We start from the raw sequence: 27,113 nt of genomic DNA, 5'->3' as shown, positions 1-27,113 counted from the left end.
TGCCTGATAAAAGAGCATAGAGCCTGACCTCCGCACTCTATGCTCGCGCTGGGGGTAATAAAATGGGTCACTATTTGAACAATAGAACTCAGTAATTCATCACACTCTTGCACTCTGAAGAATTAGTTAGTCTTTGTCCAAACAAAGATGCACCTTTGGGTCCAACCTACTCAGTTTTGCCTGATAAAAGAGCTTCTCGGAGCTACGTCCGCACTTTATGCTCGCGATGGGTGGGGGTAATAAAATGGGTCACTATTTGAACAATAGGATTCGTTAATTTTACTGAGTGCTCAATACAAGTGACGGCAGAATCATGCTGCGTTTACAAAGAAGTGAGCTATGCTGGTAGGACATTTTCCTTCATCATTATACAAGACGGATATGTAATTACCATATGATGGGTATACATGAGTGCATCCTTGGAACTATAATGTTCTGAATACATTTATAATTTTAGTTGTTCTAAGAATAGATAAAAAAGGTACGTAACATTTTTTGTGCAGTTTTAACACAATATGAAAATCCTAACTTATTCGATCTTAAATTTTGAGTATAACTACTAATAAAGTGCCCGTAAAAAAACATACGTGCACGTGCCCGATGTTTGAAATTGAAAATAAAAGAAAAAAACATTTGAAATAGTCTATACTTACCCTGAAGAACGCCCAGCAGACTTTCTTCAAAATCTATAGAACATTTTTTGTTTAACATATCTCTTAAAGAATATTTTAAAAAACCCGTAAAAAATTAATTTTAAAGATTTGGTTCAATTATTTCCTATCAGTTTTGCAATGTCTAATTGTTCAAACTAAAAAATTATACCCCTACGTATTGTTGCGCCATACTTACAACACACAAGCTTTGATTATTTAAATTCGCATTTTCGGATAACATATTAACATACTTTTTAAACACGCATGCACGTTTATAAATATCAACTGCGGCGCCTGCTACCCATGTTCTGCCACACATGCCAGAGCAGCTATATACCTACGGCGTATACAACATACTCATTATACTCGTATATACAATTACACACATCATCATATTACTCGTCCATGTACATGATGCATATCGTTATCGTAATGGAGTCTTGCTCCGACACGCCACTCCTGTACTCCACACCAGCTACTCCATCGTAATGGAGTCTTGCTCGGACACTCCACTCCTCTACGCCACAGCAGCTACTCCATCGTAATGGAGTCTTGCTCCGGCTCCAAGTCTATATATACTCCACGGCAGCTACTCAGTGTAACATCATCGCGGTTACTCACAGAGGCAGCCACGAAACTTCCCCCGTCATATTGAGGGCGGTTGCTAATAGAGTCAAGTGGCTTGTTAAAGTGAGGTCAACATCGGCACAAACTCCTTCAATTCACCATAAGCTCTTGCTACGCTTACAAGAGAGCCGTACTATCGAAACTAGCGCAAGTTCACATAGCGAATGAGCACTTGTCTGCTATTGGTGCATGGGTTTAGCTTACAAACGTCTTCACTTTACCATAAGCTCTTGCTACGCTTACAAGGGAGCCGTACTATTAAAATTAGCGCAAGTTCACATAGCGAATGAGCTCTTGTCTGCAATTGGTGCATGGATTTAGCTTACAAACGTCTTCACTTCACCATAAGCTTTTGCTACGTTCACAAGAGAGACATGCTATTGAAAGTGTCTGGTTGTTGGAGTTACGAACCTCAACTCCTCGGATGTATGAAAAATTGTTTACAGTCTACAATCATTAAATTATTGGTTACTAAATAATAATAATCAAATCATTTGATTATTTTATTCATTTTTTTGACGAAAAGGTTATGTATAGGATTATTCATTTGTGTTTAGAAATTTTCATTTATATTTTAATACTTTGAACTACTCGCTCTTAATTAGAGAGCAGACCAAGGAAGATGTCTGCAACAGCAGACTAAGGTAGATGTCTGCAACAGCAAACTAAGGAAGATGTCTTCAACAGCAGACTAAGGAAGATGTCTGCACCAGCAGACTAAGGAAGATGTCTGCACCAGCAGACTAAGGAAGATGTCTGCACCAGCAGACTAAGGAAGATGTCTGCAACAGTAGACTAAGCATCCACATAGAACCTTTCATCCGAAGGCAAGGGCCCCTCTCAGGAATCCATGTATATGCCACGCGTCTGCTCCCATACGACACTTACTAAGAGGAACAAAGAAAGATAAGCAGCCTGAGGCGTAAACATTATAAACAATCAAATAATTTTAAACAAATACTTGAATTACTTGATGCAAAAGAATAAATACGTGTTGCCTAGCCTTATTCATCTCTTGCCCAAAGGCGTTAAGTTATTCTAGAAAATCAAATTATGTTCAAATGTTCAACAAGCGTTAAACCTTACACCCAGTAAAAAAGAACTGATGCAAAAGAAAAAAATAGGCGGCAAAAAGTATACCTCGCACCAGAGGAATACCACCACAAGAAGCATACCTCGCACCAGAGGAATGCCATCAGAGGAATACCACCACAAGAATCATACCTCGCACCAGAGGAATACCACCACAAGGAGCATACCTCGCACCAGAGGAATACCAGAGCTGGTGGCGCTAACATCTCGCCCAGTCCTCTCATCCTTGGGCTCAAGGTTATCTTCTAGCACAACGTCGCTGTACCATGCTACTCGAGACCATATTATTATCTTTTTTATTTATTGCAAATTATAATTCTGGCTATAGTTCACTTTCTTGGAAGCCTTTTTTACTACAAATTTCATCGACTCTTTGGTCTCTTCGTGCTTTGTTTTTGTGAGAATATTAATAGCCTTGCATAATATCCGTGATTTTCTCCCTCCAGTATTAATAGTTAATTGATAGTTAATTAATAAAACAATATTACACCAGTCGACTGAAGAAAACATCCTGCCTGATCTAAAAAAATCACGTAAATTACTAGTCTTTAATTGCTAGTTCACCCTAAATTTAAAAGCCGAAATATTTTCTCATTGACGACATGGCTAATTTACTTGGCATTTTCAATGCTATTACATTTTTGTGAAAGAATCACGTTCAATCCTGCCAAAGAGTCGATATGATGGCGAGTTTTTTCCTACCATAAGCTACAATAAGGGCATTGCAATGCGAGGATTTATACACTGGAAGAAATATCAATATTGTTTTCATATAGCAAATGACGTTCCTTCATTGAATTTCTACAACGAGTTGTGTTCAAACTTACATTACGTGAATATACATGAGCTACTGCCGTTCTTCCGACTCCTGTGCGCGTTGTTTTGAAAGCGAATTTCCTTCGCTGAATTTATTCCTTTGTTGAATTTGAATCTCAATTTGTTGAATAAAAAAATTTGACATTCTAGAACTATTGCTTGAGGCACTGCCGGTCGCATGGCACTTGCGTGCGAGATGCAGACAAGCAGACTTGTTAGAATAGAATAGAATAGAATAGAATAGAATAGAATGGAATAGAATAGAATGGAATAGAATAGAATAGAAGTGTCGGCACTGAAGAAATAGGCCCATGGCCTGTTGCCGATTCTTGTTCATAGAATATAATAGAAGTGTCGGCACTGAAGAAATAGGCCCATGGCCTGTTGCCGATTCTTGAATTTTTCGTGACCTGATTCACAAAGGATCTGGCATTTGGAATGCGATCTTTCCATAACTGACGATTGATTGAGATAGCTGCTGGACTTATTGCCTGGTCCGTAATTTGCTAGGCATTTTAAGACTGAACATATGCTCCTGCATAGCTTCGTCTGGACTTATTGCCTGGTCCGTAATTTGCTAGGCATTTTCAGACTGAACATATGCTCCTGCATAGCTTCGTCTAGTCTGTTCTTGAAGGGGCGTACATGAGGATGCAGACATGCAGACTTCTTCCTAACACAAGTTGGGATGGCAGATCCTTCAGAATTGGTGATGACATCACTCAGGTTGGTGGTGTTGGTGATGCCGACCGGTGTTGGTGATGATACTCATGACATCATAGCCGACCGAGTTGGTGTAGGTGCAGCTAAGGGCCAACTGTGTTGGCCAACGCGCTTCTACAACGCCCACGCACGAGTCACATAGCGACTCTGGTGTATTTAGGTTTAATCGTGCAAGTTTGAAGTGCGCAAGTTTGAACAGCTAATTTTTGAACAAATGAAATTTAACGTCAAGAAGGGCATATGCTTAAAACATGCAAGTTTGAACGACCAGATTTAAACGAAACGTTCACACTTATAATTGGAATATCGGGGACTCCATATGGCTCACTTCAGCAAGACATCATTCGGATGTTCATTTTTGAACCAATGCAAGCGCTATTACATGCAAGCATTTCACTCACGCACAAACGCTGGTTTTTCAACATAGACTGTGCAGTTAAATTTAAATCACAGTAGTAGATAAAATAATGTTTTATTTCCCTACAGATGGCAGAGAAATGCGTAGTGTCGCAGTGCTGCTGTGGCTGCACGCTCCGCACAGGGGCCTTGGCGACAGCCATCTTCTGCTTGGTAAGTACATGTGGCATCCTAAGTGCACGTAGCGGCCTATAGTACACGTAGCGGCCTGAGTACACGCAGCGGCCTGAGTACACGTAGCGGTCTGAGTACACGTAGCGGTCTAAGTACACGTAACGGCTTAACTGCTGTGTGGCGTGTGTGTGTACTCTGCTGTGTGGCGTGTGTGTGTACTCTGCTGTGTTTAAATAGACGTAACGGCCTAAATAAAAATAGCGGCCCAAGTAAACGTGCGGCCCAAGTAGACGTAGCAGCCTAAGTAGACGTAGCAGCCTAAGTAGACGTAGCGGCCTAAGTTGACATACATAGCGGGCGAAGTACACGTAGCGCCCAATTTAAAGTTGTCTATAATTGGCTGGCAGAGCTTTGAACTCTCAACTATTTTTAATAGTATGGCCCCTGGCATCCAGCCACGCAGGCTGCCAGCTGTCCAAGTTTTCCCAGTCCCACCAGGCATCATATGTTGCACCACATTAAATTTTCTCTTCATTTTAAACAAATTGTTATCATCGTTTATATTCAATGCCATTTGAATGGAGGGGTGTCATTTAATCTTAGTCGAGTTTCTATCTGTTGTTGAGCTATGGAATGTAGCGGCCTAAGTACACGTAGCGGCCTAAGTACACGTAGCGGCCTAAGTACACGTAGCGACCTAAGTACACGTGGCGGCCTAAGTAGACGTAGCGCCCAATTTGAAGTTGTCTATAATTGGCTGGCAGAGCTTTGAACTCTTAACTATTTTTGATAGTATGGCCCCTGGCATCCAGCCACGCAGGTTGCCTACTGTAAGTCTTTACAGTCCCACCAGGCATCGTATGTAGCACCACATAAAACTTTCTTCTCATTTCAAACAAATTGTGATCTTCGTTTTTATTCAATGTCATTTGAAAGGAGGGGTGCGGCTTAATCGTCGAGTTTCTATCTGTTGTTGAGCTATGGAAATTTTCGTTACCTTCAATTATTCAGTTCGCTTTCGTTCAATCCAGGAATCGAACCTTCAATAATAAAATCGAACTTCAATCATGAAATCTAACCTTCTATGTCGATTAAACTTATATATTTTGCGTACAATGAAATAATTCAGTAGCTGATTCATAACGCGAACAAGGCTGAAGCTACCGTTCCATAGGTTGCCGTTCTTGCAAAGAGAACTCTCAGAAAAATTAATGGGTCATATGGTCGAAATTGTGACCCAATTTTTACACATAGCTTGGACACTCTCTTTACCGAGTAAAAATGGGTGAGGACCACCCACACAAGAGCCAAAATTGCATCGATATTTAGACAAAGTCTGACTCTCCCAGAGAGATGAGTGTGCGAAGTCACTGAGACTGTTTGTCAAAGTACAGCTGGGTCGGCCGTGGACACAGCTGTGAGCTGCAACGCTGGTTCTGTACCCATGAACAATTGTGAATCTCGGCAGCCAGTTTCTGGCTGGCACTTGATAGTAAATTTCTCTCGAAGTAAATGCTTCGTAAAATTTTTATGGTGGATTTCGTAGCATTCGATGAAGATTTGTTGAAAGTGGTGCAATTGTAAATAAGATATTTCGAGGAAATAGACATGCACATTTATACCATAAAAAGTGAGCCTATCTAGACCTCTTTGAGTTATTTGGAATTATATTATATACGAAGTATTGAACAAAACAATACACGCGATAAAGGCAAATCAATTGGACATTATCGATTTTCCTCTTGTGCATTTTTACTTTTTTGGGGCTTAAATGAAATCGATTTCCGTAGCGTACTAGATGACCAAATTGCATCGTATCGAAAATTAGCAAATTACATCGTATCTGAAAATATCAAATTGCAGAGCATTTTAAAAATACCAAATTGGAGCTTATGTAAAATTAGTAAATCGCAGCGTATTTATCACTCACAATTGTAGTGTAGGTAAAATTAGCAAATTGCAGCGCATTCAACATTACAAAAATTGCATCGTACATAAAATTTAGTCTCTACAATAAATTATAATGTCTATTCTAAGTAAACAATCACTCGATGGTCGGCCAAAAGTGAATCGAATTCAGATAATACACATATCATATCATTTAATTTTACCTTTTGCGCAGGTGTCAGCTATACTGAACGTCATCGTCAACGTGCATGCCCTGGTCTCTGAAAGTGAGTATATTGATTATAGTTGAGCAAATTTGCATATAAACAAAAAATACTCAACGACATTAATCTACACAAGTCTTTTAATGAAAAAGGGGAAAGGCTATATCAGACAAGCATCTCGATAAACTCGGGCGATCAGTTTGAACTCTATTCTAAATGTGTTCTACGTCTGACCGGGAAGCTTGTTTAGGATAGTATTGCATGGTATATATACTATAGTATAGTATAGTATAGTATAGTATAGTATACATACTATAGTATAGTATAGTATATATACTATAGTATAGTATAGTATAGCAGGTAAAGTTTGGCGGGTCGCCGATTCTTGTTATTTTCGTGACTCGCTCACATGATATTTAAAGGCTTATACGTAAATTTTTTGTGTTGTTTTTAATTAATATAAAAATCGTAACATATTAAATCTAAAAGTGCATGTCTAACTACTATTTAAAGGTCTCACTAGACCTTTTTCAAAATATGGGTTAATTAAGTGCAATGTTATCAGAAATAGAAACTGTTGCTATTTTTCTGTATACCGAGAATTTAAAGCAAAGAAAACGCCAAATAAACTCAACATATTTGCAACAGAAACGTTTCGGAGACCAGCCCCATAACAAATTAATTAATCTTGAAAATAAGAGTACAAACCACAGATAATTCATATTGATAGTAATGAGGTAGATAGATAGATAGATAGATAGTATACCGAAAATCCAAAGCAAAGAAAACGCCAAGTAAACTCAACATATTTGCAACGGAAACGTTTCCGAGATCAGCTCCATAACAAATTAATTAATCTTGAAAATAAATGTAAAAATAACATAGATAATTCATATTGATAGTAATGAGGTAGATAGATAGATAGTATACCGAGTATAGTATAGATAGTATAGTAGACACCAGCTAGATAGTATACCAGCTCCATAACAAATTAATTAATCTTGAAAATATGAGTACAAACAACCTAGATAATTAATATTGATACATATGAGATTAAACTATAACTCTACACCCAACAGGAGCGCAGAGCAGCTGGTTCAACATCATAGTCAGCGTCGTGGTGCTCATAATAGCAATTCTTCTGTTGGTTGGAGTTAAGAAGGTAAGATGATGAATATTTTATTTATTTTAATATGAAACTGACTTTTAATAATTATTATGGGTGAACGATAGCATTGGTCTTGTGTTGTTGCAATGCGTTGATAGACAATGTAGCTGATAAATATTTTATTTATTTTAATATGAAACTGACATTTAATAATTAGCAAGTGTAAACATATTGCATTGGTTTCTTGTTATAGCATTGCGTTGATAGACATTGTAGCTGATAAATATTTTTATTTATTTTAATATTACATTAAAATTTAATAATTATTATGGGTGAACGATTGCATTGATCTAGTGTTATTGCAAAGCATTTATAATGTATGTAATTGTAATATATACCTAGATGAAAGAAACCTAGATAATGTCATATACCTAGAAGAAAGCTTTTCATTTAGACAAATTTGCTAAAAAAGATGGAGCAAACGTCTTTACAAGAAATGTTTGTGTTTCTATTTTCTGGAGGGATTATGAAATGTTTATTTAGTAAAAGTCGTACTTCACGAGAGAAATTCATGTTAATTGTAATGTCAGGAGCGAATGTAATTGGAGTGTCAACGAGAGGTGATGGGCGCAACAACGCTGAAAATAATCGACGCAATAATAATTATTGCGTCGCAATAATCAATAATTATCGTAATAATAATTATGTCATTATTATTAATAATAATAATTATTAATAATTATATTATTAATAATAATAATGACCGCAGATTTTTGAAGAACACAACGGTATAATCGACTCAACCCCCACCTCTTAAATTCATACAACTATAACTTATTTATTATTTTTAATCTATTATTTTGTTAAAATTAAAAAAGACTATAACTTAACATCGCAGAACATTCACAGTACTTTGCGGTCTCAAATTCGCAACTCATTATTCCTTGATTTTCAGGAACGACCAAACCTGATCAGGATTAAAATAAACTATAACCTTATTCCTTGATTTTCAGGAACGACCAAACCTGATCAGGATTCATACAACTATAACTTATTTATTATTATTTTTATTTTATTATTTTCTTACAATTAAAAAAGACTATAACTTTATTCCTTGATTTTCAGGAACAACCAAACCTGATCAGGATTTGGATTTACGTGGAGATCGTGACAACTATAACTTATTTATTATTATTATTTTATTAAAATTAAAAAAGACTATAACTTTATTCCTCGATTTCCAGGAACGGCCAAACCTGATCAGGATTTGGATTTACGTGGAGATCGTGCTGGTGATATTGACCCTGATCAGCTCGCTGATTGTCTTCTTCACGGCCTGGGACTTCGGTGTGCCCATTATTTCTCTGTGTGAAATAATGGGAGAGAAACACAAATGGGAGAGAGAAATAACGTTGACACTCAGAGAAATGAGTGGGACTTTGTCCAAATAGCGACGCACTTTTTGTAGATCACTCTAACCTTGTTTGGATCGGCACAATGCGTATCGGTGCTAGGTCCGCTATCTGCTCGTGCGGTGGATAAGAAAGAGCGTCACTATTAGGACATTATGACCCAATCATATTTCTGAGTGTTAAATAATCAAGAGGTAACTACGGAAACCATAAACGATGAACATCGAACAAGCGCGGCGATACCAACAAGACATGCAGTGCAATATTGATTTCGGTGTTAGCATTCGATAGCAGATAAGAAGGAACAACAATCAGTAATGGACCCAAGCCTTCCTCTTTTTCGAAATGAACCCTACAGGAAATATGAACGCCGTCTAATTTTATATTCCCCAGTTCTAGAAGTGACAAGTACTGCCCAGAACCTTGATAAAATATTGGGGGAAATAGAACGACGTCTAATTTTAAATACTGCCGTGAACCTTGATAAAAAATTAGGCAAAAAACCTTTTTACAAATTTCAAACCTGCCGTGAACCTTTCCAATTTTAAACTCCCCAGTTCTAGTAGTGACAGGTACTGCATAGAACTTTACTCATAGTGGAACAAATATGTACACGCAAACTTGTCGGCTTAACTTTACTGGTCATCATCGAAAAACATACCTTGCCATGTTGCAGTCAAGTGAAGATTAATGGTATATAGGAGCACTTCTTTTATCTGTATTCACAGTTAGGTTTCTGAATCATGTTGTTAAGACGGTCGCACTTCTGATTTTAGTGCTTGTTTATCAGACCAATAAAACGGTTGATATTTAAATCCTTTGATATTTAAATGCTTTGATATTTAAATCTTTATAAAATATTTTGATAACTAAATCCTTGAAATTAGCTTTGGTGTATTTGAACATGCATTGAAATGCCGGAGCAAAGAATTCATCAACAACCCTTTAACTTTCTCAATGTTTTTGTCAAGGGATTTTATTATTATAAGATTGCGGGAAGTTTAGCGTTGAGAAGAAAAAATAATAAAAAATAGGTTTTAAATATGGGTTGACGCAAGATTTCAAAGTTCGACTTGGGGCTCCATGCACGCAGAGATTTGAGCGAGACATTGTCTAAATATCAATGCACTTTTTGCCCCTTTGTGAGTCATCCTGACCTGGTTTGGCAGTGCAATGTAGCCCCTTCGTTTTTCCAAGTGCAGGTTTTAATACATTAAGAGACTCTTTTTTTCTGAAATTAATTTGTTCGTCCTTTACAATTTAATGAATAGTATTAATGCTCTGAATTTGTATCTATCACTTCCAGATAACTTTGACTTGTTTAGAGAGGTGCAATAAATCAATAATATTGTTTCAACGAAGCAATCGAAGATCTCTAAATTATCAATAATTGCTTTCAGACATGTTAGTTCTTAACCAAAATCGAGGTGTCTTTTTAATAGAATCTTTAGAATTAAATACATAGCATGCTTTGAATTAACAGTTAAGTGTAAATCATGCAAATTAACGCCTTATGCAAATTAAAGTTCAAAGCTACCAAAGGGATATCTCACAGAAAGTGGTTTCCGGAATTGTCGAAAAAAGCTACAAAAATATTACGTCTGCCTAAAATTATATTTTGCTTGATTGCATTCAATGCACGACATTGCTTCGGATAAGTAGGATTTAGGTATAACATGAATTTCATCCCCAGAATTTATAATTCAAGTAGGTATGCCCGGCTTAAAAATTATAAAAGCTTCGCCTGACATTGACATTGCAGGTCATCGTAATGAATAGCCCCTATCTTCATAGTCTAGTTTATAACTTTTTATTTCATAAGCGTTATTGAATAGTTTATCATAAGGCAGAGTGTGTAAGAATACTTCTTTTGATATTGTTGAAGAGTTTCATAAGAATTTTTACAAATTTTAGAGAATGCAATTTCTACCGTAGAGTTTCTCAACCTTTTCGCCCCCCGGGCAACAGTTACTATTATTGAAAATCTCGTATTCCTGGCACCGTACTATAAAAACTCGCGGCCTATGTACTAGTAGAGACCTCAGTGCACATGTCAACTCAAGTACACGTAACGATCGACTTCTCGTCTGAGATTGGTGGGTTTAGGTAGGAGAGCAATCAGTGATTGGCTGACGGATTTACGAACCCTTAACTATTTTCGATAGTACAGTTCCTTGTACGGTGTCACCAAAAGTATGATAATAATATGGGACTATGCAGCTGAAATGAATTTATTAGACTACCTATATAGCAGCCACGTGTTGCAACGGTAGCAAGCAAAATGTCGCCCGGTGCCCGGTGGTCGAAAGAGGTTGGGAATATTTAGCTGTATAGCTGATTTAGCTATTAGAAATTCTAAGTTTCTGGGCGAACCTCCGCCTTCTTTTGTTCTTAAGAGTACACTGCCGTTATTCTAACTAAAAGCTGTCTATATTACTTAAGAAATGTGGCTAATTTTTATATAGATTACTAGCTTTATTCGAAACAAGTTGAACTAACGAAATTGCAGAGGTAAATTTTGTTACATGTATACATACGCCAGCAATGATTACCAATGAAGAACGTGTTCAACCATACTTAACAATTCAGTTAAAATTTCACTAATTCTGTGTAGACTGTATCTAGATAAGGCTGGACCTGGAATCGTTTACCAAGCTCCCAGTATAAGATTAACAGAAGAACACCTAATGTGCTCTGTCCAAGTAATAAATCGTAACAGTATCGTTCTTGAACCTTCTTTTTAGACTTTTACTAGCCCACGGTGCCCACCTGGTAATTGGATCCATTTTAAACCAATATCGAATGACAAATAGTTGATGCAACATAATTCAAACACTGATCATCATGAAACACGCTTAATGGCACAGAATATAAGCAATGTTAACTTGTTTATGGCACTTATGATCACTAACGAGCGCACAGACATGACGAAAGATTGTGGCTATACACTAGGACTAGCAGGCTTAGTGTCCACCGTCAACAAATCACGTCACAGGAGTCGCCACTTGGCAGCTAATGCAATAAACACGCTCGTTTATTAACAAAAGCGCATAATACTGGTCTAAACTACGTTTTGTAGAGTTCGATTATCACATAATGGCTACGAAGCTGCTTTGGTCATGCAGAAAGTTGCTGTTAATTTTTTTTACAAGACATAGTTTAATTATATTCGATTTAACTGCTGCTGCGACCCGAGGACATTGACGCTACTGAGTGCAATTTTATTTGGAAATACAGTATGAAGTTAATAAAAGATAAACTCTGCGTAAATAGTTCGAACATTGGAAATGAATATCCATTAAAAATGTACACAAAATTGTCGAGGATTGCGTAGGACTCTGTGAATTTTTGACCTATTTCTTCTCATATTAATACCCGTATAACTATCGCGTTTTGATTGAACAAAAAATACAAAGTTGTTGTTTAAATTTCTGAATTATTTTGCGTTGAATAAAATCGATGAAACTTTTATATTTATTTAACAGTAATCCTTTTAAAATATTCATACACAAGAATTATGCTCAAAATTGATTCAGGTACCCGAACTAACATGTTAACTTTACATACGATGAACCGACGAATTTAGTTTGACTTGGACTACATGCATGTGTTACGTTATTTTCTAGAACATTCTGGGAGCACATACAATAAGGAATTGGTGAAAAATTCACACTTCTAACGAAACAAACGCATCTTTAGACAGTAGTCAGCTTCCATTGGCATGATCGCCGTGTGAATGAAGATTAACCGTTGCATTTCCGAGTGATTACGAAGGGAAAGTCAGCTCGCAAGATTTCTATAGACTACAGCCATGATGACAAAGATGGTCTGCGTACGACTGGAAGCAGAACGGAACGCGTACAGGAAGTTGAAAGAGGCTTCATCGACGGTAGGTTTGATGCTTGGGTATATGAAAACAAAACACGAACGTAAAGTATTTACTTTACACAGATTGCTATCTAACTGCTTCGTCNTTTGTTGTAGTTATTAAACCACACTTGCTAAATTAATCAACACGCAGATGTAACCGTGAAAATAATCAAGAAAAACCAAAACACATGTAGTCAGAAAGAACGTTAAAAAAACACACACTTCGAAGCAGAAAAAGAAACGATAAAATCGTAATCCTTGCCGAAACTTTCACTTTCATCGATGTGCGGAAAAGGCGGCAAGCCTATCGCCCTACGTCGGAAAGTGAGCTGTCGAGTCCTGGATATTCGTCTGCGGCTGATAAATTCTGATGTCACTCGATGAGACGAAATTTAATTTCACTTAAAAACTCAAGTTTACGTTGCAAACAATTCTTTTTTTGCATCCGCTCTTTCCAAAACCGGTTACGTAACAATGTCTATTCGTCTTCAGCAAGATAAAATCTGAACATAAAGTTATAGTAATTCCGAGTGACTTCAATGGCCAAGAATATAAATGAGCTTATTACATTCTAGATGGATAAAGTTTGAGAAGTTGATACTGAATATTACGTTGTGATATTGATGCGCCATTCGCTCATGTTTTTGAAAAAAAACAAGAATTGTCCTAGAAAATCAGAATGGATATATTTGAGAAACTACATGAAACAATTTCTCTTTCATTGGCATTACGAGAACATACCAAAATTTTAATATAAGTAATAAATACAATGTAATCCGCCTAGCTCTAATAAGAGTAAAAACTGTAATATTTACACGCCGAATTCACTTCCAAATCTCCTACAGGGAACATCAATAGTGACTTAATATCACTTATACCCTGCAAACTGCTTCAGGAACCGCACACTTCTTAATTCATAGCTGAACAGAGATAAAACCAGGTGAATTTGAACCCATGAATAGCTATGAGTTCGGTGAGGTGTGTTTGTATCTTGATCCAATAAGAAGAAAGATGAAACTACATTTTCTCACAATATTCCCTCAGAATATGGGCGTTTCAACTTCTAGCGATAAACTGATCACATAGATTTTGAGGCTGTCTTATTAATAGATGGTCATAGTCAAACAGGGAATTTAGTGCCAATAGAGAAATCGAAAGACATGCCAGAGTTTTGGTATCACGAACGAAAGATTGCCAAATTCGTAAGGGTTCTCCAAAATACCAATTTCTTGCCGTCAGCTCTGAAGATGCGGATTAATGATCGCGCCGAGTCCCGTGGTTTTTTGAGTACAATTTTGTGGCATGGAAGTCAGGACTGGAAACTTGCGGCACCCAGAAGTTGTTGATTGGCATGAAACTTTGAAGGCCCTCATGAAGAAGTAGATGGTCCTGAGGAAATATTGAGGCCATCAGGAATAATTTATCGCCATGAGGAGAATTGAATGCCCGCAGGAAAATGTGATGTCTCCCAGGAGAAGTTGATGTCTCTCAGATTACGTCGAAGGTCTTTAGGAGAAGTTGATGGCCTTGCCAGAGAAGGCCGCTAGGTTGGCCTCTCTGAAGGCCTCGGAGCAGGTGGGGTGAGCGTGGCAGACACGAGCGATATCCTCACACGAGGCGCCGTACTCCATGGCAAGGGCCGCCTCATTGATCAGCTCGCCCGCACCAGGACCTTTGGAGGAACAGCTTACAGTTACTTCAGTATATCTTCAGTAATTTCTATATTATATCTTTATTTATCTCAATACTATGTTGGGTTACAATAATATTCTATTTTCAGTTACTTCACTATCAGTATACTGCTCTTTGCAAAAAAAAAAAAAAAATAAAAATAATCCATGACAAGAGGAAATATCACTGCTACACTTTACATTTACCAAAGTAACATAAATTTTACTTTAATATCGATAGACCAGACACGTCAACTAAATAAATCCCAGACGAAAAAATATCACTGCAACTTGATTGATATAAAGGCAGTGACAACGATAAAAATTTGAGTATCGAGCTTAATTCAAACCGATCAAATTCGTCAAGCAATAAAAGGTGCCAAATGAACAGTTCAAATCTCACAGGAAATGCAAATAGAATAAGGCAGTGACAGTAAAATTAACACTTGAGGGTCCCTAACCGATGATATGGGCTCCCAAGAGTCGGTCAGTGTGTTTGTCTGCCAAGACCTTCACCAGACCATCGGTGTCGTCGTTGGTCTTGGCGCGAGAGTTGGCAGCGAACGGGAACTTGCCTACCTTATATTCCACGCCCTGCAAGAAGATAACATTGAAAAAAAAGTTACATGTTATAGCCATAACAGACGCCGGCTTTTGTGCGTACACTCAGAGAGATGAACGGGACTATCGTCCAAATCGAGAATTCCCAAAAACTCCCCGAGTCCAGGATGGAAACAAATGCGAATCACATTCAGATATAATTTCAGAACCAGAGTTCTGAGGTACACAAAAACCTTACTTCAGTGATAATCAAGGAAATAAATTTTAATTCCTAATGTTTAGAATTAGAGGTTCTAATGTTTAATAAAGATTTGCAGGATTCGTGAAAATTATTCTCCCTTATATCTACATACATTCGGTGCGGTTGTAACGCTGTCAAAGTTTGCGTCCTGACGATGGTTAACGAGTTAGCAAATTCCCAATGCCTTGAGATACAAGGTTCTAGACATTCATTTAAAGTGAACACAAATTACCTCAGCCTTGAGGTACGAGCCTCGACACATTCATTTATACACATTCATTTAAAGTGAACACAAATTACCTCAGCCTTGAGGTACGAGCCTCGACACATTCATTAAAGTGAACACAAATTACCTCAGCCTTGAGATACGAGCTTCGACGCATCGCTTCATCAAAGGGAACACAAATTACCTCAGCCTTGAGATCTTCCTCATTCTTGCCGACCCAGGCCACTTCAGGATGCGTGTAGACGACGGACGGCACGCAGTTGTAGTCGATGTGTACGGCACCGCCAGCGATGCCCTCCACGCAGATGATGCCTTCATCCTCGGCCTTGTGCGCCAGCATCGGACCGTGGATGCAGTCACCAATCGCGTAAATACTGCACATGCACACATTTTTCTTCGTGTCACACTAACAACAAGCTACACATACCTATACTGACCTATGATTAACTCATCAAGAAAAATTAGAAATACTAGTCTTTAGTAGGCACAGAATTTTCCTATTATTTAAAATTAATATGTTTATGAGCATGAGTTGATTTTACCGCAGAACGACAATAGTACTACCAGAATTTGTCCTTTAGATGCCAGTACTTCGTAAGTAGATGCCTGTACTACGTAAGTAGATGCCGGTACTACGTAAGTAGATGCCTGTACTGCGTATGTAGATGCCAGTACTACGTATGTAGATGACAGTACTTCGTATGTAGATGCCAGTACTTCGTATGTAGATGCCTGTACTACGTATGTAGATGCCAGTACTACGTATGTAGATGCCAGTACTACCAATGTAGATGCCTGTACTACGTATGTAGATGCCTGTACTACGTATGTAGATGCCTGTACCGCGTAAGTAAATATCTGTACTACGTAAGTAGATGCCTGTACTACGTATGTAGATGCCTGTACTACGTATGTAGATGGCTGTAATACGTAATTGTATGTGTGTACAACGTAAATAGATGTGTGTAATACGTAAGTAGATGTGTGTACTACCTAAGTAGTTAAGTAGATGAGCAATATTTGTGGTCACCTCGGGACGACGGACTGGAAGCGGGAGTTGACAGGGATGCGCCCCTTGTCGTCCCGCTCGATGCCGAGCTCCTCCAGCCCGAGGTTGGTCGTGTAGGGGCGGCGCCCCACGCACACCAGCAGCGCGTCGCATTGTAGCTCTTCCTTCTGTCATGGTAAATGCATTAGGGTACGCACACAGTGAAAGCAGGTTGCCAGCGTGCTGGTTACCTGCTCAGGCTGGCGCCTGAAACCATAGAATACAGAAGCCTATTCGTACAGGTTTTCACTGTGAACACTTAACATTATTATCCTATGTTCATTCTTGTGGCAGGTTGGAGCAGGTTGCCCGCGCGGGCAAACCTGCTTTCACTGTGTGCGAACCCTTAGTACGTGAAAGTACACAAAATTATTCATTTGTAAGGACTAAATACACGCTCATTCCTGAGTATTGAACTAATGATGAAGGATTCCAGGTTACGTAAAATAATTAATCTATTTAGTAATCCAAACTTCAACGAATACGAGTTGAATTTTGGACAAATGAGGGAGCAACTTTCTAAAAATTCTTTTTTAGAACTAAACAATTTCTGCCATTATATTTGCTTTCGAATTCTTAGTTAATTCGACATCAAGGCAAAAATGATCAGGTAACCTGAAGCCCAAATTAGGGCTCAACAGAAACGGGTGAAAATTATGTGCACATGAATGTTTTTTCTATAGAAAGAGAAGACTTGAAGCATCCTAGACCGGTATAATAACCCAGCCATATAAACAATTAAAAGTAGCAAAACTTTTCCTGTTCCATCAATAAAATGTATTTTCAAATATTAATATAGATTCCAAACCATCAAATTAATTCAAGAAAACACAGCTTTTTCATGGTGCCATAAATCTTAGGTCAAACCATAAACCAACGCGTCCTCAAAGACATGATTCAGCAACTGAAAAACGGCAGACAATCATTCTTCTTCGGTTATTTGTTAGTATTTCAACATCATGTATCCAGTACATAATACTGTCGACTCAGTTACGGCTGGAAAATTTACACAGAATTGGTCAAAAAAATAGTGAGAAATTCCGCTCAGACCCAATACAAACATTTCATGAGTGATCAAAAAATTTTAGTTATCCGGATTTCCCGCTAAACCAGCTAGGAAAAAACAAATGCTCCAAACCTTGCCATCCTTGACAGTCTCCACAGAAACAGTGACGGTGTCGCCATTCCTGACAGCGCTGGTGACTTTGGTGCCAAGTTTGAACTTCAAACCTTGCTTGGTCAAGATGCGCTGGAACGTCTTGGTCATCTCGCCATCAATGCCAACACCTCCAATGCTCGTCAAGAACTCGACTGCAGTCACTTCTGACCCGAGGCGAGACCAAACTGAGCCCTGCGGTAAGGTTCAGTGAGAGCGTTAGCAAGTTGTTAGAAGCATAGTTCTGAAGAGGGAAAGCAGATTTTTGGTATTAAGATTCGATGAGAGCGTTTGCAAGGAGTCAGGTGCAGAAACCGACACAGTGAATTTTTTTAAAAGTAAGATTAAATGAAAGCGTTTGCCAGCAGTTAGAAGTAAACTCCTTCGCAGTGACCGCAAGTTAGGACTCTGCAGGAAGAAAACACATCATGTCGAAGAAAATTTCAACATGCTCAGGCTGCCAGTCTGAATAATACAAATGGAACTATAGCAAGGCACATACTTTACACATACAAGTGGGCCAAGTCAATTTAGAGATCTCATAATTAAAATAAGCGTGTTTATGGTATCAAGATTCAGTTAGAGCATTTGCCAGTAGATTGATGCAGAAACCTGCACTGTGACAGAAGGTTTCTGGTGTGAGATTAAATGAGATTGCAAGTAGTTAGATTTAATGATCACAGTGGTAAACAGTTCAAAATAAGTATCTTTACTCACATTACATGCAATATATATTAAAATGACAAATAAACCCCAGAATTTCGTACCAACTCCAGTCCAATGACACCGGCTCCAATAAGAACCATCTTCTCAGGAACCTTGGCAAGTTTTAATGCTCCAGTAGATGACACGATTACTTCTTCATCCACTTCAATTCCTGAAACGAGAGTAAATATTTATAAATTATATTCCAGTAGCAGACAACATTACAGGCAAAAATTCATATTCTTAACTAACGAATCTTAATAACACGTCAGAAAAAAGTTAAAATGATAAGAAAAAGTCATTGCCATTTCTCTTTTGGATCCCAAAAAGCTAATTATCAAGGAAAGTAGAGCTTTGAAACAAGAAGCAATGGTGATAGCTAATATTTTTCATTAATATTTATTATTTATGTAAGTGCAACTTAACTAACCATCAAGTTATCTAAAAAACACCCACCAGGGAAAGGCGTGACTTCAGATCCCGTGGCAATGAGGATATTCTTGGTGCTGACCGTCTCAGTAGTGCTGCCATCTGGCCCCAGGACACTCACTTCATTTGCTCCCGTTATCTTACCATGACCCTAGAAAATATTTCAGTAATTATTTATGGCCATGTCATGCATAGCAATGGTAGTCATCATCCTCTATAGATGTTTGTAGGTAGTACCTACATAGTGAATGTTTTTGTTATCCAAAGCTTTGCCATGCTCTAGAGAAGTTTAAATACAAGATTTTCACAGCAGACATGTTAAGGCTCTGTCTGAATAATGAAGAAATAACAACAGCAAAGCAGATACTTTACACATATACAATCAGGCCAAGTCAATAGAGAAATCACACATATACAATGTCGTTTGATATGAAATTTAGTCAGGAAATATTAAAAAGGGACATAAAATCATTACAATTCCTTTTAATAAAACGTATGAACTAGGTAGAATACGTACTTTCAGGCCAGTGACTTTATTGTTTTTAAAAAGCATAGCTATACCCCCAGTTAGAGCGGTAACAGCTTTCTCTTTGGACTGCATTAGTTTCCCAAGGTTGAGTCGAACATTATCAACCTGTAAACAAACAAATGAGAAAATGTATTCCTTCACAGCATGGATAAGTTGAAAATCTCTCATAATTGAAGGGCAAATAAAAATTTAAGATCAGCAATATCAGGCAAACCTAGTGAAACTTGAAGGACCAAAGAGATTAGACTAACCTTCACATTAACTACTACAACTTGTGGAAAACACAATTGGAGGCATACTTCCAGTGTTTCATACAGAGTTTTCACAGAATTTACTGCGTTATTTTCAACAGAACCTAAACAAAAATAGACTATTGCAGACGGGTGAGTTCAACATTATACCTCAATGCCTCTGTTTTCAAAATCCTTTTTGGCCATATGATAGTAGTGTGAGTTGTTCAGGAGAGCTTTAGAAGGAATGCAGCCCACATTGAGGCAGGTGCCGCCATATGTGGCATTCTTCTCTATGCATACTGTCTGTAAAGAAATGAAATTTTTTAGAAATGTAAAACATGCCTTTCTATTACACAGCATTTCAATTATTTTTCACTTTACAGCACTTTAGATATAGGTTGATCTTAATTTTAAACATTTCTCTCCCAATTTTTAATTTTTCATTACAATTTTGGTAATTATAGCCATATACCGCTATGTTTTCAATAATATTTGGCCATTCTTCAACATAGGAGAATCATGATGAATTTGCAATAAATTTTCAGCCTCAGAGACCTATTTTTAGTAAAATCAACCTTCAACAGTTCAAGCAGTGTTGACTTGCAAAAAACTTCACCAGCACAATTCTCTCTTTGCATGTTCAGTAAACTGGTACTGTAATATAATAACTTAGGTTTGCTGGCAATTCATCCAACACAGTCAAGTGCGGTAGTCAAGTAGATGGGCAGTGCGTAAAAAAGGAATTAATTTATTACAAATTATCAAATAGGAATCATGGAGCCTAGCCTTTACTCAGCAAAAGTTTCATGAAAAACACATCTAACATATGGAGAATGGCTCATAATTGATTACACTATAGAAGTTGACTAAAATTAATAAATATCAGTAAGAAATATTAATACTAGTGTATTAGGCATATATATTAAAAGATAATCAAGGGTTCTAAAAAAGCATAAATTTACTACATAATAATTGAAAACCACTCACTTTCATGCCCAGTTGAGCAGCTTTGATAGCAGCCACATATCCACCTGGCCCTGACCCGATGACCACAAGATCTGCCTCGTGAGAAGCAAATCTTCGGCTGTACTCTGGGATGGCCCAGCCTGAAGCTGCAGGCTGGCTAACAACCTGGAAATGCAAACTTTGCTGAATATAAACAAAATCTTCAACTAACTGGCAAAAATTTAATGAAAATCCTTAGTAAGGAAACTTGAGATGTCTTGTCAATCAAGATCGGAGAACTGGTAGATTCACCAAAATATTCTTGCTTAAGAGTTTAGTACTTTAAGTGTTAGCAGGTTCCTATATAAAAAAAATATACCTAGCTTTCTCCCACCTCCCTTTCAAGATGAAATACACCCCAAAACTAGCTTTAGAAGAATATTGGGTTATATCAACATATCCAAGTTTATTTTCTACAGAGCAATTTGAAAAAAAATTTTTTTATTTAAATAATCACAATTTAATTTATTCAATTATAAATAATAAAGTAATTTACTATAATATAATAATAGTAAATAAAATAGGCAATGGTAATTAGCAATAAAAAAAATAGCAAATAGCAATAGCAAATGGTAATTAGCAATAAATAAAATAGCAATGGTAATTTACCAATACCATTTTACCAAATAATTTGTTAAAATAATAGAAAATAGAAGTAAATGATGATAGTAAATAGCATAATAATAATTTTTTCCTTTACCAGGTTTCATGAATAATTTGATGTTATTTTCAGAAAAAAAAAGAACTTGGCAAGGCAAGATAATCCTAAGGTGGCTATTGGCTTAACACGTTTACTATGTATTGGTACATATGCGTACCACAAAATGTATTTCTCCAGGAGGTAGTGATACATAATTCAGGTTGCCCAAAATCGGCCAAATCCGAAAACAAAAAAGGACAATAATTCAATGTATACTAGTTTATTTGTAGGTTCCGCTATAAAAATTCCATTTATTTTCTTTTTGCAGTATTTAAAATTTAATTAGGAAGTACCTACCCCTATCATAAATTTTAGCTGGCCAACACAATTGAGAAAAACTAAATCACTTAATTTGTCTGCAAAAAATGACTGTCTGGCAACCCTGCTTAAAAAAGTACAAAAAATGAAATAATATAACAAAATGAAGCAATCGTAGTCGACGTGTTAAGGGGACTGGCTTGGGTCACAAAAAAAAAAAATATACATTTATAGACCACAACCAATCTTTCTGAAATTTCACACACATATATTAACCTTAAAATAAGAACATTTTTCTTGTATGATTTTTCCCCCCAAAAAAATAAAAAAAGTAAAACTAATAGTAAATGGCAAAAAGGGAGGTACTTTAAAAAGTTTATAACTTTTGCAAATCACATGCTACAATATCAAGACACATTTATTTTAATTAGTAATAAAATTATCCAGCGGCTCTAGAGCCCCGATTTTCCCCATTGTTTTTCTTTTATGTGAATTTTTCCATTTTTGCACGTTTTCCCCTCCTCTCCATGTATAAATCAAACCATGCACAAATCCAAATAAGGGGCTCCTAGAGTTGCTAGGTATGGTCTCTACAAATTGAATGATGTCTTATTGCTGTAGCTTGAATACCGTATAGTAGGAGTTATAAAATTTTAAGATGCCCTTTTTGGATATTCAAATTGTTCAAGAGAACCAAATAAAGTCAAATTTATTGAAAAAATAACTCAGTACTCACTGCAGTGAGTGACAGCGCATTTTCTCATAGACGAAAACTTGAGGTCATGGAAGGACAGACAGTTGGACATGGCGAGCACAATAGTGAATTTTTTTCCAGAAATGAGAACATATGCTAAAAAGAGGAATAGGCCAAAAAAAATTCTTGATATTGTAGCCCAAGCTTCCCCATTGCCAATTATTTGCAATTAGGGTACCAGCATACATCTTTAGACTTATTCCTGTCCAGTTTACCGTGAATAATAAGCTATAAATGGGAACTGCATTATAATAAGCATATGTGCCGTAGTATAATAATAATAGAATATAAAGCTAAAAGTTCAAAACTGCATTATACAAAAGTTATAGCATGTACATCCGTGGTATTTGCTTTCTTGAATGCACACCATATCACCATTTGTAGCTTTCAAAAGAGTGCAAATATTTTACAATTACTGTAATGCATATAATGATCTGTAAATATTTTAAAATGAAAATGAGTAAATATTGTTATAAAATGGTCACTTTGCAAAAGTTCAAAACTGCATTAGGCAAAAATTATTGCATGTACGGGGATGTACCGTACACCCATTGTATTTGCTTTGTTGAACATGTCTTGTTTGTAGCTTTCAAACAAGTGCAAACACTTTGCAATCAACTAGAGTAATGATTTATAAATACAGATTTAATTCAAAGAAATCTTTGCACATATTTTTAATAAATGTTCATTTTATATACCTATTTTTGAAATTGCTTTATGCAAAAACTAGAGCTCACACATACATGCTGTTTCTTGCGCTAGATGTGCCTTTTCAGCAGTTACGAAATGAGCCAAGGAGACGGAGAAGCAAAAGTCAGTCCCCTTAACCCCAGAATCTTCAAAAGCTGGTTTTTTGAATTATCTTTTATTTCAATAGATACTAATTTGGAAATTGGAATATTGGGCAGAAGTTTCTTAAAACTGCAGGTAAAAATAGACAAATTTTTTCAATTTTCACTTTTGAATTTAGGAAAAGGCCATAGGAATGTGTGAAATTAGCCAGATTTATGGGCATTCATGGGTAGCCATAACTTCTGCCTAATTTTTCAGTCAAAAATCAGGAATACACAGGCAGAATTTTTTTTAAGCCTACTAAACTGCTGTAAATGTCATAAGCCTTAGACATGGCTTAAAAAGTAGATTTATATATTTCACACCTACTGCCTGCACTACTTCATGAGAAGCAAGCCCTAGTCATAGCATAGAAAGTTGATTTATATACAGTATTACCATTACACAGTACACACCTACTGCCTGCCCTACTCCATGAGAAGAAAGCCCTCGTCAACCCCTTGACATAGTTTAGAAAGTACTGCCTGCTGCCTGCACAACACAAGTACATGTAAGCCCTAGACTGTAGACATAGCTTAGAAAGAATATTTATATACTTCACACAACACCAGTGACCAGTGTCCACTGTCCAGTGTCCAGTGACACCAGCACACACCTGCTGCCTGCTCTTCCATGAGAAATTTCAAGGCCCAAGAAACAGCAGGAATCAAAACACAAAAATAGGAAAAGCTACTAAAGTCATTTTTGAATGATCCAAAATGCCCATGCCTGATTTCTATTTTTACTGAAGAATTTTGAAAATCACCTATGAAACTATTGATTTAAGCCACAATTCAAGCCTTAAGGGAAATTTTGTCCAATATTCCATTTCCAGATGCATGAGTAGAGCAGGAGCAGAGGACTCAGCGGAAGAAAGCCAAAGTGCCAAACTGATGTTGTGATGTAACTATGCAAGTTCATTCACTCAGCAGCATGGTTTTGCCAGTAATTTTCAATAATCATTTGTGAGAGTGAATCAATCATTTAAACCCAAAATTTTTGAAAAATGATGCCTGGAAATTCAAGGATTCAGCTTCAGCAGATGCTTGTTGGATGCTGCTTCCCTAAACTACAAATTGAAACAAATTGAACTAGAAACTTCATGGGCAAAACAGTAAAAACACAACTTCGACTTTAGAACATTCTTAAAAATGCAAGAAAACACAACTTGAAATCATGTATAATAATAATGATGTATTACAATGCGCTACTGCGAATTTCATAAAATGAGGCTAGTCTAGTCGTAAAATGTTTCAGTTGCAAATACTTGGCAATTTGGCCGGCACTTGTTTTTCCAATGGCAATGCATCGCATAAATATAGTCTGATTACGCACCCTTAAAGATTGAGCAGATCGAGGAAGTAGAAACGATAGCATTTCTTTTATATAAAATAGCCACCGGTCCCTGCTAATCAAAACAATGTTTTTGTTGCTACGCGAAGGCCTGTCAGGTGGACGGTGCAGCTGACGGGACTCCGTTGCCACTCGGGGTTCTCTATCTACCTTCAAATCTAAGAAGTATAATCGCCAAAACCTAACATTTTCTATTTTTTTAATGTGGTGACACACAATCTGTAATTGAAAGATCTCTTTGGCAATAAATATCGCTTTTTAGAGGTTATGAAAGAGTATAATTGTAATAAGACAGCTCTTACTGGTAGGAACAATATGAATAAATTCATAAAAATACGTGAAAATTTAGCGAGTTTACCAAGGATCAAGCAAGATCATAAAATACCGGATAAGTGTAAGAAATTTTCAACGAAGACTATTCCAGATCTCAGAGCAGTGAAAACCGTGTAGCGTGCGAAACTGCGAGGTTTATGATGTTCATAAAAAATATGTTCATATATACTTCTATTTAGCTGCATCATGGACTGAAAAATATATTGATTTATGGTTAATCACCATCAGATTTTATGAATGTTTACATTTATGGTGATCCTCTATATATTATCATCACAAAAATTAACGCTCCTTGTTGGATTTCATTATATTCTTCTGAATACACAGCAGTTAATGTGCTAAGACGATAAATCATTCTCAAACTGAAATTCATAAATATAATTTGCATTTGATTCCACAATTTCTGTTTATAGGTAGTCTTTTAAAACGGGGGATGGGTGCACAGCACAATTAAAAACTTTTCTTGATGATGTCAGCAATAAATATATGAGGTATTCTCTTAAAAAGATAAAATCAGTTTAAAGTGCTGCAAAATTTTTGCCCATTAGTGAAACTTTGATGTAAAAAAGTTATTGAAGTAACATGTACAGATTCACCAAAACAATTCGAAGGTTACGGTGTGAGATCTGTTATAGTATATTATAGTAGTATACTGTATAGTATAGTGTCTTCGGCATTAAAGAATAGGCTGATGGGCCTGTCGTCGATTCTTGTACTTTTCTTGACTAGAAAAAATATCTTAGAATTAATTCTCAGTTTCACTGTAATCAATTCAAAAAATATATTTAAATACATATTAATCTGACCTCTGACTCGTAGCGCATTGCATAATTAACTAACTTCGTGAAACGATTTGATTACAACAATTTTTTATGCTCCTTGGCATTAAATATTTTCGAAAAATTAATGCAAAACGATTTTGTGAAATTTTTGATGAATGAACACAAATCTTCTTTCTAAAATCGTAAAATGTTGAACCAACTAATAATACTTGCCTAACAATTGTTTAACTCATAGAAGAATTGCCGATTGGGAATCTATGAGATATTAAACCCGCTATTCTTACATTTAAAATCATAGATAAATCTTCAGAAATAAACGTCAAAGGAGATATGAAGGTTTTCACACTCTATCTAATTTGTAATCTATACTGATAATCTATGTAGAAACAGTAATTTAATTAGACATGAGGCTCAGAAGAAAATATCATAGCCAGAATGGCATTTATAACCAAGAAAACTTCACGACAGGAAACTTACAACTTATATTCTAGGATAGCTTAAACTAACAAAAATATATAAGAAAAAAATTAATCCCTTACATAACTCCGCATACTAAACAAAAAGCCCAATTTTTTTCGATTCCCGTCACATTCCACGTCATGTGGGCGCCTGGCAACCGTTGGTGTTATTTTTATTTGTGGCTATAGCGCCGCTTTTGTCTCCGCTCCCAGCGTCAAGGCAAGAAAAACGAAGGCCTTTCTTGTGGAGGTTTAGAGGCACCATGCGAGACCAAGCGCCATTACTGGTATTAGCAGAGGGCCTCTCTCTCGGGGCAATCATCGGACCTTAGTCACCATGATGATACTCGGCGATAAATGATGCGTGTAATCCGAGAACAACTTCTAGTTTTCTGGTAGTCAGCTTTAAAATTTAATGGAAACCGAAAATTAAATATATTTTTCGAGTAAGAAGCATGTGGTATAATAAAATAGAACTTTTTGCTCTGAGGTCTCAAATAACATTAAAGACTGCACGATTAATCATGTGAAGACATCGGCTGGTTGCAAAAAAAATGTTATGCACAACAAAAACTATATATTCCTACTTAGGGAGTCACGTGTACGTAATGCAGATAAATATATACAAATATTGAAATAGATATAGAAAAATTATAGAAGTAGCTGGACAGCCATTCCATTACAACAGAATAGTTGAAACTGTGAGATAATCCTAGTTCATCATCTCCGTTGAATCGAGTTTTGCTGCTACGGTCAGTCGCAATCATGACGAGCTGAGTTCTATGCAGCTCAGTGGTCGAAATCGCGAGCTGAGTTCTATGCAGCTCAGTCGTCAAGATCGTGAGCTGAGTTCTATGCAGCTCAGTCGTTAAGATCGCGAGCTGAGTTCTATGCAGCT

General features: G+C 36.8%; 2 protein-coding genes across 2 annotated transcripts; one reads left to right on the top strand and one right to left on the bottom strand.

The window, feature by feature from the left end:
* Positions 1-4,397: 4,397 nt before the first annotated feature.
* On the top strand, positions 4,398-9,512 carry LOC108673495 (the record flags this gene model as incomplete). The annotated part of the gene is given in 4 exon segments (XM_018161336.2): positions 4,398-4,481; positions 6,565-6,616; positions 7,633-7,715; positions 8,906-9,512. Coding segments are annotated over 4 exon segments (426 nt in total). The 3' UTR covers positions 9,113-9,512.
* Positions 9,513-13,590: 4,078 nt separating this feature from the next.
* LOC108673494 (dihydrolipoyl dehydrogenase, mitochondrial-like) lies at positions 13,591-24,791 on the bottom strand. The gene is made up of 11 exons (XM_018161335.2): positions 24,625-24,791; positions 20,729-20,872; positions 19,910-20,044; positions 19,497-19,613; positions 19,007-19,130; positions 18,613-18,722; positions 17,828-18,040; positions 16,672-16,817; positions 15,826-16,015; positions 15,075-15,207; positions 13,591-14,615 (listed from the first exon to the last, which is right to left on the bottom strand). The coding sequence occupies exons 1-11, from the start codon at positions 24,664-24,666 to the stop codon at positions 14,452-14,454; spliced, it is 1,518 nt and encodes a 505-aa protein (XP_018016824.1). The 5' UTR covers positions 24,667-24,791; the 3' UTR covers positions 13,591-14,451.
* Between the last annotated feature and the right edge of the window lie 2,322 nt (positions 24,792-27,113).

This window comes from Hyalella azteca, unplaced genomic scaffold (assembly GCF_000764305.2).
Source record: "Hyalella azteca isolate HAZT.00-mixed unplaced genomic scaffold, Hazt_2.0.2 contig6601, whole genome shotgun sequence".
Classification (NCBI taxonomy): domain Eukaryota; kingdom Metazoa; phylum Arthropoda; class Malacostraca; order Amphipoda; family Hyalellidae; genus Hyalella; species Hyalella azteca.
This window is presented reverse-complemented; position numbering and strand designations above follow the sequence as displayed.